Source organism: Crotalus tigris, unplaced genomic scaffold, assembly GCF_016545835.1.
Source record: "Crotalus tigris isolate CLP2741 ecotype Arizona unplaced genomic scaffold, ASM1654583v1 scf7180000020455.750797, whole genome shotgun sequence".
Classification (NCBI taxonomy): domain Eukaryota; kingdom Metazoa; phylum Chordata; class Lepidosauria; order Squamata; family Viperidae; genus Crotalus; species Crotalus tigris.
In genome coordinates this window covers 172,941-185,763 of record NW_024098029.1, presented here as the reverse complement: position 1 = coordinate 185,763, position 12,823 = coordinate 172,941, and the positions used below count along the sequence as shown (strand labels likewise).

General features: G+C 42.8%; 1 protein-coding gene and 1 long non-coding RNA gene across 2 annotated transcripts; one reads left to right on the top strand and one right to left on the bottom strand.

Moving 5' to 3' along the window:
• Positions 1-649: 649 nt before the first annotated feature.
• Positions 650-4,553, bottom strand: LOC120318823 (small serum protein 5-like). The gene is made up of 4 exons (XM_039366914.1): positions 4,427-4,553; positions 3,565-3,658; positions 3,133-3,262; positions 650-837 (listed from the first exon to the last, which is right to left on the bottom strand). Exons 1-4 carry the CDS (start codon positions 4,427-4,429, stop codon positions 729-731), a joined length of 336 nt encoding a protein of 111 aa, XP_039222848.1. The 5' UTR covers positions 4,430-4,553; the 3' UTR covers positions 650-728.
• A 4,703-nt stretch (positions 4,554-9,256) lies between these two features.
• On the top strand, positions 9,257-12,333 carry LOC120318787. Its single transcript, XR_005559591.1, has 4 exons — positions 9,257-9,468; positions 10,242-10,335; positions 10,903-10,976; positions 12,217-12,333. It is a non-coding gene; the product is annotated as an uncharacterized LOC120318787 (long non-coding RNA).
• The last annotated feature ends 490 nt before the right edge of the window (positions 12,334-12,823 follow it).

Here is a 12,823-nt window from a genome sequence, read left to right as displayed (position 1 = left end):
TTTCATGTCATCTGCAAATTTGATGATATACCCTTCTATTCCCTCATCTAAGTTTTTTAGGAAGATATTGAAGAGTCTTGGGTCTAAGATGGAGACTTGTGGTACCCACTGCTTGCTTCTCTCCATGTGGATGTAGTACCATTAAGAAAGACTTGTTGAGCATGGTTTGTCAGAAGATTACAAAAAGATCTGTTTTTTTCAGGAGGCAACTGGACTTTCTTGTTTTTTCTTTGAAGATGTTTTGCTTCTCATCCAAGAAGCTTCTTCAGGGACATGGGGGGGGGGGGGAAACCATCCTGCAACCAAGAGGGCTCCACACATATTTGCACTAGTGCATGAAACATGAAATTCCTACCTAAGACTCAAACTAAAACTGATTCAGGCTTAGCCTGCTTAGCACCAGAGGATAGACTTCAAAGAACGTCAAGGCAAAAAATTGACAATGAATTCTCACTTCTAATGCTTTCAGTTCTTTCTTGCTCTTTATGGGCTTTTTGACAAGCAACATTAATGTTCAAGCAGTCTTTGTTTGCTACACAATGCCAAACTGATGCAGACAATATCCCCCAGCTATGCATGCCTTGTATCACAGTCCCACCTCATGTTTAACATGATAGTTATTTAATAAAAAGTAGAGGAAAGAAAAAAGTTTAAGATGCTTATGTGAGAGATTTATTCCATTTCATTTATACATAAGAGATTTATTCCAGTGTGTCCAAGAGAAGAGATCAGTTATCACAGCGCTTTGAGGGGTCATCGAGCCTATAGAATTCATGTTTACATGTTATTGGATTTATCACTGTTTTGCATCCTTCCATTATGGCAGGCCCACCATACCTTCAAAAGGGGGAAAAAGGAGAAGGAAGAAGTTATGATCAGTCTAAGTTGACTTTAATTGGCAAGGTCATCTAGGATCATCTTGCACCTTAGAACTTGCACAAACCTTTAGAAACTTCCTGGGAGAGATGTTGATGCAGCCAAGGTTTTACTTGGTTTTGCAAACCCAATTCTTTGGAAATTCTCCTTCACACGGAGAAATCTCAGAATTGATTTTGGATGCCTTGATGTTTTGTTGCAAAAAGCATTGGAGACCTGCAGTCAGGGCCAGCAGGATGGACAAAAGGACAAGCCAGCTGTTCCCCAGTCCAGAGAGGCCAGGAGAAAGGAAAGGAAGCAAGAAGCAATCCGGCAATACCACCACACCTTGAGCATTCTCTAGATTTTCCTTGGGAGATCAAAGCCAAAGGGGCATTTCAGCGGATCAGACACTAAATTAAACAGATCTGGGTTAGACGTTACCCAGATCTCCACCTAATACTGCTTGCTCAACATTGGAAAGGTAAACAAGGAGCTGAACTTCTCAATGGTCTAGAAATTTAGTAATAATAATAATAATAATAACAACAACAACAACAACAACAACAACAATAATAATAATAATAATAAAGTCCAACCCCCTGCTCAGGCAGGAAACCCTATACGATTTCAGACAAAGGGCTGTCCAGTCTCTTCTTAAAAACTTCCAGTGCTGGAGCATTCACCGCTTCTGGAGACAGGTTGTTCCACTGGTTAATTGTTCTGTCAGGAAGTTTCTCCTTAGTTCCAGGTTGCTTCTCTCCTTGATCAGTTTCCATCCATTGCTTCTTGTCCTGCCTTCAGGAGCTTTGGAGAATAGCTTGATTCCCTCTTCTTCGGGGCAGCCCCTGACATACTGGAACACTGCTATCCTGTCCCCCCTCGTCCTTCTCTTTGTTAAACTAGACATACCCAATTCCAACAGCCGTTCCTTATATGTTTTAGCCTCCAGTCCCCTAATCATCTTTGTTGCTCTTCTCTGTACTCTTTCTAGAGCAGTGGTTCTCAACCTTTTTAATGCCGCGACCCCCAACCGGTCGTAAGTCAAGGACTACTCAACCGGTCGTAAGTCGAGGACTACTCAACTGGTGCAGCACTGTTTGCAGAATGGGACTTTTGGTGGGCTCAGAAGGGCAGAGACAGCCTGGACAATTTCTATTGGCTTTTGAAAGCCAATAGAATTAGACTCTATTCAACAGAGTCTATTCTATTGGCTTTCAAAAGCCAACAGAATAAAAGGGAGTAGTACAGCTAAGGAAAAGGGGGAAAAAATGGCGGGCTGCGTTGTTTGGCGACCCCCGTGAAATGGTCGTTCGACCCCAAATGGGGTCCCAACCCACAGGTTGAGAACCACTGTTCTAGAGTCTCAACATCTTTTTTACATCGTGGTGACCAAAACTGGATGCAGTATTCGAAGTGGCCAGAGAAGAACAGATCACATATTGACCAAGATTAGCTATGGGGGATTATCATGAAACAGTTATCATTAAATTACATCTGGAAGAAAACTGGGACCAAGTGCAGCTCATGTAACCGAGATATAATATGGGTAAACCTAGAGGTACTCATCTCTGCACACACCACCACATTGTGGACCACTTGTAGCTTCCAGGTCATCTTCAAGGGCAGCCCCATGTAGAGTATATTGCAGTAATTGAAACATGAAGTGACCAAGGCATGAGTGGCCATGGACAAAGCCTCCAGTGGGGCACAATTGGCACACTACTCAAAAGTGAGCAATAGCTATGGCTACCAACTGCTCCTTTGAGCAAGAGTTGTGAGTTTACAAGGACTCCCAAATTGTGTATCAGCTCAGTCTGGGGAAGATACACCCTGTCCAGAGTCAAAGGTGACATATTACCTGGGCCTTTGGGTGGGTGGGTGGGAGTCAAAAACCCAAACCCACTCTGTCTTATCAGGGTTGAGTCAAAGCTGATTCCTCCCCATCCCCCATGGCCTCCAGGCACTTGTCCAGCACAGCCCACAGTGTCACCTGTCAAACTAAGGGTGGTTCTATATAACTAGATATTATCAGCATACTGATACTGCACCACATACAAATGGATGAACTTCCACAGAGGTTTCATGTAGATGGTGAAAAGAAGACGTGAAGGACTTGAGCTCTGAGGCACCTTACATTGAAAAGACGTAAGGCTTGACCTCTCCTGCCCCACCAACACTGACTGGAATGTCCATGACGTACAGTGAAGTACAGCAAGACAGAGTCTCCTACTCACAACTCCAAGAGCTGGTTCAAAAAAAAGCATGATTTCTTACCTGTGGCAGCATGACAATCCTGTTTTGAGGCAGTCGCATTTCATACAGTGGGCTGTATTCCATTTGGACCCAATGGGATGCTTTTTTTTATCATATGGATCCACGCATTTGGTTGGCCACACCTCTTTACCTAAGAAAAAAAGAGTCTCGTTGAACTGCAGCTGTGCCCAAATCTACTATTACACAAATATGACTAATATATAGATTCTCTGCATTTGCTGCAAAGCATTTTATTTTACTTGTTGATCAGATCTGTAGGGACCCCTGATGAGCAAACAACTTCTGCATTAATACGGTTGGGGTTTTCCGGTCTAATTAAGAGATGGAAATCTGGGTTGTAGAGATTAAACCAGTAACATTTCTCCTGGCATTACTAGATGTTTGCAAGCAGTACAGTCATGATTTGTTCAGGTCCATAAAGAGCTTGGTTACCATCTATAAGCTGAGGTTTAAAGAGACCAAAAAAGCATGCTCCTTGACATGTGGCCACCATGAAAGAGAGGATGACCAGGCTGAAGAAGACTCTCTGTGAAAGGAAGAAAAGAAAAAAGTAAGTCACCAGAGAACTTAGCAGTTGCTTCAGAAACTAGCTGTTCAAAATTTTTCTAATGTCCTCTTCAATAATATGATCTTGCTCATGAATTTTGGGGAAAACCCTCTGGGTTAAGTTTATAATCTTGTGCAAGTGTGCATTTGGATCTCTGTTGCACAAGAGGGTCAGCCTGGAAGATCTCCCTCCCCTCTTTGTGCCCTCTGCACACACCCCAGGATACCCGAATATCTCAGCCATTTGTTCATCTCCCTAGAAGTCCTCACCGTGGAACGTCTTCCAGTCCTTTCCCCCTCCAGAGGCAAAACTCTCCATTGATATTGTTGGAACTGACCCCACTACAATGGAAGGAGACATGCCTTGTGCCCCCATCAGTTTCTGCTCCTTTTTCATGTTTTCTCCCACCTGGGATGCTTTGGGGGGGTGAGGGAGAAAGAGACATCGCTGTATCTGTATTACTGAGTCGCTATGTCCTCCATAGCAAAACATTTGTGTCTGCATTTGTGTGTCTATCATTAATCCAACTAAACAGCTATAAAATAAACTCTGCTTGAGTCCCTACCCAAAAATTACACTAGCAACATCTGGATTTTACACTCGTTCCATACACCCCAAAATGCAATTCATTAATAGTTCTTTTTGTCTTCTCTCTCTTCTGGGCTCATTCCTCCAGCCACTCTCTCCTCACGTCCAGGTTAAATCGAGTTCTGGTTCTGTGAAGAAAGAAAAAGGCATTTTACTTACCATCTTGGCTTTGGGGAAGACCCAGGAAACTCTTGGTGGGAAGGAAGGAGGACGCCTCTCTCTGAAGTCACCGAGGAATCTGCTCCTCCAATTTATATGAAAACCAAGACCGCCCCTTGCGCAATTTTGGAAAAAAAAATTCTGAGGAAAAGTTTTATCAGAATAGCCACTGCCAGAAGGAAAATATTTATTTTATGACTAGTTTGCGTTTGTTTTGTAGATGTGATAAAGGGAAAGTATTTTGTCAGCTTTAGAACAACGTGGGAAAAAAATAATAATAATGAAATGATGGCCAGCAGGATGTGTGAATTTCAAGTAGCCGGATTTGCAGTTTCCTCCTCAGCTTCCTCCAAGAACCCCCTGCCCTTGTCCAGTATAGATAGTCCTTGACCTACGGCCACAATGGAGCCCAAAATTTCTGTTGCTAAGGGAGACTTTTGTTAAGTGAGTTTTGCCCCATTTTACGACATTCACCACAGTTGTTAAGTGAATCACTGCGTTTGTCAACTTAGTTACACGGTTGTGAAGTGAATCTGGCTTCCCCCTTGACTTTGCTGGTGAGAAGGTCACAAAAGGGGATCACATGATCCTGGGACGCGGCAACCGTCATAAATATGAGCCAGTTGCTACACGTCCGGATTATGATCACGAGGAGTTGTAATGGTCATAAGTATGAAAAACTGTCATGTCACTTTTTTCAGTGTTGTTGTAATATTGAACGGTCACTAAATGAACTGTGTGCAGGTAGTCTAGAACTATCTGTACACAGGATTGTAACCCACCCGGTTATTATCCCACTTTGGAGAGACTCCCAAGCCAGAATCAGGCATTTTAGAGCGTTAGGAATGTCCTCCCTTTATGTGGCTTTCCCTGCAGGCTCTTTGTGGGTTACAATCTTGGGTGTTTTTGTTCTGCCTTGGTCCTGCCCGCTTGCCCCCTTGGCTCTGCTGGAGAGGATCTTTGTACTCTCCCACGGATCTCCCACAGGAGATCTTTCTGGTGAAGGTGCCCAGAGCTGCTTTGCTCCAACTCTTGGTCCTTCTTGAAGCAAGATTTCCTCTTTCCAGGAATACCAACAGACCAGAGCAGTAAGAAAATCCCATAATTATCTGTTACCTTCTTTACTTCAAACTCTCCTGTTTCTGGCCTGGTACCTTGACCACGATATCAATCTGGCTCTCATGTAGCCTACATCAAGGCCTTAGTAAGACCACAGGTAGAATACCGCAAGCAGTTTTGATCACCACACTATAAAAAAGATGTTGAAACTCTATAAAAAGTCTTCATTTCAGACAGATAATTCCAGAGGCTCTGTCACTGCAGCCACCCAGGACCTTAGATCTACCTTGATCTCCATCTGTGGATTATTTTTTTCAAGCTGTCCCTTCAGACTTCAGGGGAAAACACCTTTAAAGACAAAATTTTCCTCTTTCTGTTTCTCTACTGAGTCAGAAATTCTCTCTGTGTTCTGAAAGATGATAACTTTCTTATCCAGTCAATCAGATTTCATTTCGCTGTTTCATGGAATGTTTGTGTTGCATTGCAATCAAGATCACCTGAGGTACTAACAGCACTCTGTAAAGCCTTAGTAAGACCACACCTAGAATACTGCAACCATTTTTGATCACTACTACACTATAAAAAAGATGTTGAGATACTCAAAATAGTCCAGAGAAGAGCAACAAAGATGAACAGGGGACTAGAGGCTAAAACACTGGACTGCCATCTGTCAGAAATGGTGTAGGGACTCCTGATTGGGTGCTGGTTGATCAACTACAACAGGCATGTCAAACTCGCGACGTCACGTGACGTCATGCAACGTATCGAAGCTTTTTCGCCATTGCCAGAAATGGGGTGGGCGTGGCTCCAGTATGATGAAACCGGCCCGTGGGCCGGCAGTTTGACACCCCTGATCTACAAAGTTCCTTCCAACTCTGTTACTCTGTTAACTGCTCTGGGCCAGTTACCACCTCAGAAGAAGCCATCTTGGTCTTCCTGGAAATGTTTCAGTAAAGACTAAGAGTTTGAGCAGAGCAGTTCTTAGCTGCTTTATTGCATACTTACACACTCTCCGTGACCCACGTTGGGTCAATGTTATTTATTTTGCTTCTACACTCCGATAAAAAGCTATCAGACTATAGTTTGCTCACTGGAAATAAGACACACGACAGATCTCGGTTTTGCAATAAATCATTTACAAGACTTTGATTAACCAAATGGAGAAAGAAGCTGTAACCCTATTTTAAAGGATGGGCCAATTGCATGCCTATTCTCCTCAGGAAACAAAACCTGAAACACCAGTCCGTGCAAACTGCAGAGAGAATGAACCCGAAATACTAGTTTGAACAACATTTAAGAGAGAATGAGCCATTCCAATATTGGGGGAAAGGAAGTACAAGTCGTAACGTAATAAAAAGTTACAGAGAAGATCTCCAAACATTATTTTCCTGGTAAAGTTCTCTTGTGTTTGCGATAAAGCACAGGAAATCAACTTAACTATTAAGAATGCATTGAATGTTTCAGATTTGCAATCCATGTTGGTTTAGGTACAGGAAGGGTGTGAAGTAAAGTTTGAAAACCATCATTGTTATGTGATTCAAATGCAGAGTTACTCATGAAAGACTCTCTCTAGGAAAAAAAATGGACTCTGCACATTGTGCAGAGAACCAGGGGGAAAAACTGGATGAGGCAGACGAACAGGCTATTTAAGCTGATGACACAAAAGAACCTGGCACAGGATTGGAGACTTTAGCCAAAGCTTCAGGAATAAAGCCATGCGTGGTTCGATCAAGTATTCCTGCTGTTTACAAGCAACAGAGATCAGATGCACATTTCTTGAGAAGAAACAACTATCTTATATTCTAGAAGTGATTTACAGCAACATTTGTGGTCAATGCAAAGAACAGCACAAGAAGGAAGCAGAGAATTATGGAAGCCTCTTACTGCTCTGGGCCATCAACCATCTTGGTGCATTGGTGGCGCAGTGGTTAGAATGCAATATTGCAGGCTGACTCTGTCCACTGCCAAGAGTTCGATCCTGACTGGCTCAAGGTTGACTCAGCCTTTCATAGTTCCGAGGTTGGTAAAATGAGGACCCAGATTGTTGGGGGCCATAGGCTGACATTGTAAACCGCTCAGAGAGTGTTATAAAGTACTATGGAGTGTTATATAAATCTCTGTGCTATTGGTATTGCCATTGGTGTACTGATATTCCTGGAAAGTGGGAATTGTGTCTCATCAAAGAGTTGGCGCAAAGCACTCTTTGAACCTTCAACCGAAAGATCTCCTGCAGGAGATCCATGGGAGAATATGCAGTTCTTCCTGAGCAGAGCCAGAGAACAAGTGGGCAAGACTAACACAGGACAAAAGCAGGTGAGCTTGTCACCAAGAGAGAAAGAGCCTGCAGGGAAAGCCTACTCTGTCAAATACCTTACTGAGGATTTGACTGGACAGACAAAAAAAGCATGTGTGAAACACCATATCAAGAGAGGACTTAAGGACATTCTTAAAGCTCTAAAGCAGTGCTTCTCAACTGGCAACCCCCGTCACACAAACATTCTGTGCATGCGCGGCGCCACGCGCATGGGGACGGGGCCCCAATGCGCGGCGCGCATGGGCGGCGGCGGCCCCCATGTGCGGCACGCATGCGCGACGCCCCCCCATGCGCGACGCACGTGCACGGCGCCGCCCCATGCACAACGTGCATGCGTGGCGCCGCCCCCGCGTGCGGTGCGCGTGCACAGCGCCGCCCCCGTGCGCGGCGCGCGTGCACGGCGCCGCAAAAAATGGCGGATCGCCACTTTTGGCAACCCCCGAAAAATGGTCGATCGACCCCAAATGGAGTCGCGACCCATAGGTTGAGAACCGCTGCTCTAAAGTGTCTAGTTCTAGTTTGGGAATTCTTGGGAAAGAATGAGAGCAAGTCCCACTTCTTTGAGTAGGACAGCCAATTGCCAGGTGGTCTGTAATCCTTAAAATAGCAAGGGCTATATAATAATAATAATAATAATAATAATAATAATAATAATAATAATAAGAAGAAGAAGAAGAAGAAGAAGAAGAAGAAGAAGAAGAAGAAGAAGAAGAAGAAGAAGAAGAAGAAGAAGAAGAAGAAGAAGAAGAAGAAGAAGAAGATGTTGGAAGGGATCTTGGAGGTCATCCAGTCCAACCCCCTGCTCAGGGAGGAAACCCTACACAATTTCAGACAAATGGCTGTCCAGTCTCTTCTTAAAATGCTCCAACACTGGAAGTTTTTAAGAAGAGACTGGACAGCCATTTGTCCGAAATGGTGAGCAGGGGGTTGGACTAGAGAACCTCCAAGGTCCCTTCCAACTTTATTATTATTATTATTATTATTATTATTATTATTATTATTATTATTACTAAAAACTTCCAGTGTTGGAGCATTCACCACTTCTGGAGGCAAAAAGTTCCACTGATTAATTGTTCTCACTGTCAGGAAGTTTCTCCTTAGTTTTAGGTTGCTTCTCTCCTGGATGAGTTTCCACCCGTTGCTTCTTGTCCTGCCTTTGGAGGCGCTTTGGAGAATAGCTTGACTCCCTCTTCTTTGGGGCAGCCCCTGAGGTATTGGAAGACTGCTACCATGTCCCCTCTCGTCCTTCTTTTCATTAAACTAGACATACCCAATTCCAGCAGCCGTTCCTTATCTTGGGAGAAGGTGGGGAGGAGGATGCACAACTAGCTATTTCCTCACATTCTGCTGGAGGCTTTCAAGCACTCCATAATTTGGTCTTTTCCTTATCATGTTGTTCTGAAGCTGACAAAATATTTCCCCTTGATTGTATCTATAAAACTGGGACCACTGAAATATGAAGCATGTCTTCTCCGCTTGGAAGGGCCTATTTCAGCACAACTTGTACCCAAAATATGGTTAATAAGTGCACAGGGGTACCTTTTTTTTTTTAACTTTGCTTTCTGTACGTCTATATAAATCTGAGGAGCAAATTCATTGCTGACCTCAGAGAGAACCGCTACTCCTTGTCATTCCTCTTTCCTTGATTTTTTGCCCCAAATCCAAGATGGTAAGCAAACTGTTTCTTCTCCTTTGCAGCAACAGCTTGATCTGGACTTAAGAAGAGAACGTCTGGAGGAACAAGATCCATAACAGGAGGGAGCATTCTGGACCGAGTGTGGATGAAATAAAGCTGGAAAGATAAATACATGAAGAAATATTAATGGAGGATCAAATACCATCAGATGCTCCTTTAGAACATCAAAAGAGAGAGAGCAGAAAAACAATGATTTGCAAAACTAATTAATCACATTTTGGGGTATTTGGGATGAGTGTAAAATCCAGGCATTTGGGGGCAAGGACTCAAACAGATTTTATTTTCTAGATAATTTAGCAGAATTAATAGTAAATACACAAATGGACAAACACCATTTTTGTCCTATTGTCCTGTTTTTGGAGGGAGGGAGGGAGGGAGGGAGGGAGGGAGGAAGGAAGGAAGGAAGGAAAGAAGGAAGGAAGGAAGGAAGGAAGGAAGGAAGGAAGGAAGGAAGGAAGGAAGATTAAAATTATTTGTATTATATACGGCTTCACAAATTTCCCACTAGAGCATTCAGGAGAAAAGACATTGCTACCAAAATAAAGATAAATTCAATTGCTTTAATTATTTCCATGTTGTTGTTTGAAATTTTGCTTTCCATCTGGAATAGTTGCTATGTAGAAGTTAAAGAAACAGGATAAAAGAGAGAGAAAAGGAAGGAAGCAGCCTTTGAGTAAATGAATTTTGTGATTGGATATGCTTTCTCTGGTCACTTATTGTATTTTTTTCTTCTGCTGCTTTCTCAGAGAGTTTTCTGCATCTTGATTGTCTTCTTTTTTATGCTGGCTACGTGTCAAGGAGCCCCACTACATAAACATCATGCTATGAAAAAGTTCCATGGTAAAGTTCCTTCTTCGTCTGACCAAATAGCATACTTTTATAGAGACCTTCTGAGGCTTGAAGATACCAGAAAATATTCATCTGTAGCCTTCCTTTCCTCCTTATCCCATGAATTGATTGCTGGGAATGCACTTGGGAGTGTTTTCAATCTCCTGGATTTCTCTCTGACTAGTGTCCACCTCCTGCTCCTCCTGCTGCTCTCAAGTGCTACAGAGAGTAAACCGAAGCCCTCTTCCCTATAGCAGCCTTGAAAGTCTTCAGGCTTGACAAGGAAGTCTTGCCAACCCAAAAAATAACTAAAATAAAATGGTTTGCAGCAAGCGCAAATAATATATATCGTCACGTATATCCAACAGTAGACTTCTTACAGCAGCCTCCAAATGTAGTGGCTGGTTCCTGGTACAGCTGGCTATTTGGCTGCACAGAATAACAGAATAACAGAGTTGGGTGGGACCTTGGGGTCTTCTAGTCCAACGGCCTGCTCAAGCAGCAGACCCTCTACCATTTCAGACAAATGGTTGCCCAATCTGCAGGTTTAATTGGAGTCTTTTTCCTTACATAAACCAGGAAAGAAAACCTGCATCCCTCAAAAGATAAGCATCCCACTGGAAGACAAGAACAGCAGTTCGGTATATGACTTTGTACGTGATTTCTCTTCAGTTAAGCCAGAAATGTTCAATGAGATTTTTTTATTGATTTATTGTTGAGTGACTTTGGGTGGTTTGAGACAGCAAATATTCATGCACGCATATAAAGGTTAAAGTAAAGGTGTCCCATGTCCGGTCATGTCCAATTCTTAGCTGAGGGAGCCCACATTTTCCAAAGACACTTCTGTGGTCATGTGGCCATCATGACTATATGCCGAGGTGCGCGGAACACTGAAGTGGTACCTATGTATCTACTCACATTTGCTTGCTTTTGAATTGCTAGGTGGGCAGGAGCTGAGGCAGGTAGCATGATTCACCCATCCTGGAGTTTGGGTCTTGAACCCAGTCCGTCAGCTTTCCAGCTGATAAGCTCAGAATCTTTAACAGCACACATGTACATATACCGAAAACGTCGACCTAAGTATTTTAGTGAATGGGAACCTTATCTCATTATAATCCCCCATAACTACTCTAGAGCAATAGGTAGCCCTATCATCTGGCTAATGAAATTAAATGTCCAGGCCATTGAGAAGTTCAGACATTTGTTCACTTTTCCAATGTTGAGCAAGCAGTATTATGTGGAGGATATAAGACTTTGCACTTGATTTCTCTCACATTAAGCCAGAAATGTTTAGTGAGATTTATTTATTTGTTTGTTTGTTTGTTAAATTTATATGTCACCCATTTCACTGGCGAGTGACCCTCGGTGGCTCGAGATAGCAGCTCCTCATGTGCACAATATACATCCACAGAAACCTTCTGCCTAAGTATTTCAGCGAACAGGAACTGTATTTCATGATAATCCACCATAGCTAATCTAGGTCAATATCTGTTGATCTGTTCCTCTCTGGCTAATGATATTAAATTTCCAGGCCATTGAGAAGTTCAGCCTCTTGTTTACCTTTCCAATGTTGAGCGAGCACTGTTATATGGTAGGAAGAGCCAGGTTTGTTAGGTGCAAAAAGGAATAGGGAAACTGAGGCTGGCAAAGAGCCGGACTTCTCTCTTCCCTTCCTTTCTCCTGGCTTCTCAGGACTGGGGGACAACTGGGCTCTCATTTTGCCTCTCCTGCTGGGTTTGGCTGCAGGTCTACAAGAAACTCATAATGCTTGTTGCAATCAAACACAGGGGCATCCAGAATGAATTTTCCTGGATGTCTCAACCTTGAGATTTTTCCATGCCGAGGACTAACCTTTACGTTTTTTTTTCTTCTTTTCTATTTCTTTGATTTAAGATTTGGTAGTGATTCAGACGCAACTCTAAGAAGCAAGATAATGGTACATCTGCCATCATCAATGTGCTGTCCTTCTGGGTGTCTATTCTGCTCACATAGAGGAACCTGATTAAATCTCTTACCTATGAATGACTCTGAATAAATCTTTCGAACAAGCATCTTAGTTCTTTTTCTTGTCTTTCCTTGATTAACAACGTGATATTGGTTTTTAATGTCATGGAAATGGTGGAAGTGGAGATGACACATCATTCTTCAACATTCTTTATTCATATGGATAAAGAAAAAAATTGCATCTGTAGATTGGAACAACAGATATACTTGAGGACGGGAGAGTTTGGTCCATTAATTTGTTCAAATTATGAAACCTATCTTTGCATGAAAAATAAGGGAGATGGGTGGGTGATAAGAAACCTTCAATATAGTCAATTGCAAAAGGCGGCCTTACTAGGAACTACTTCCATCCTGTGACGATATCTGTAATACCATCGAACATCCACATCTGCCTATCCCAGGTCCTAGGTAAGGACTCGATAGGTAGACAAAATGCCAAATCCAGTCTGAACATCTGGCTGACTGTGCGATTATCCATAACAACAACAACAACAAC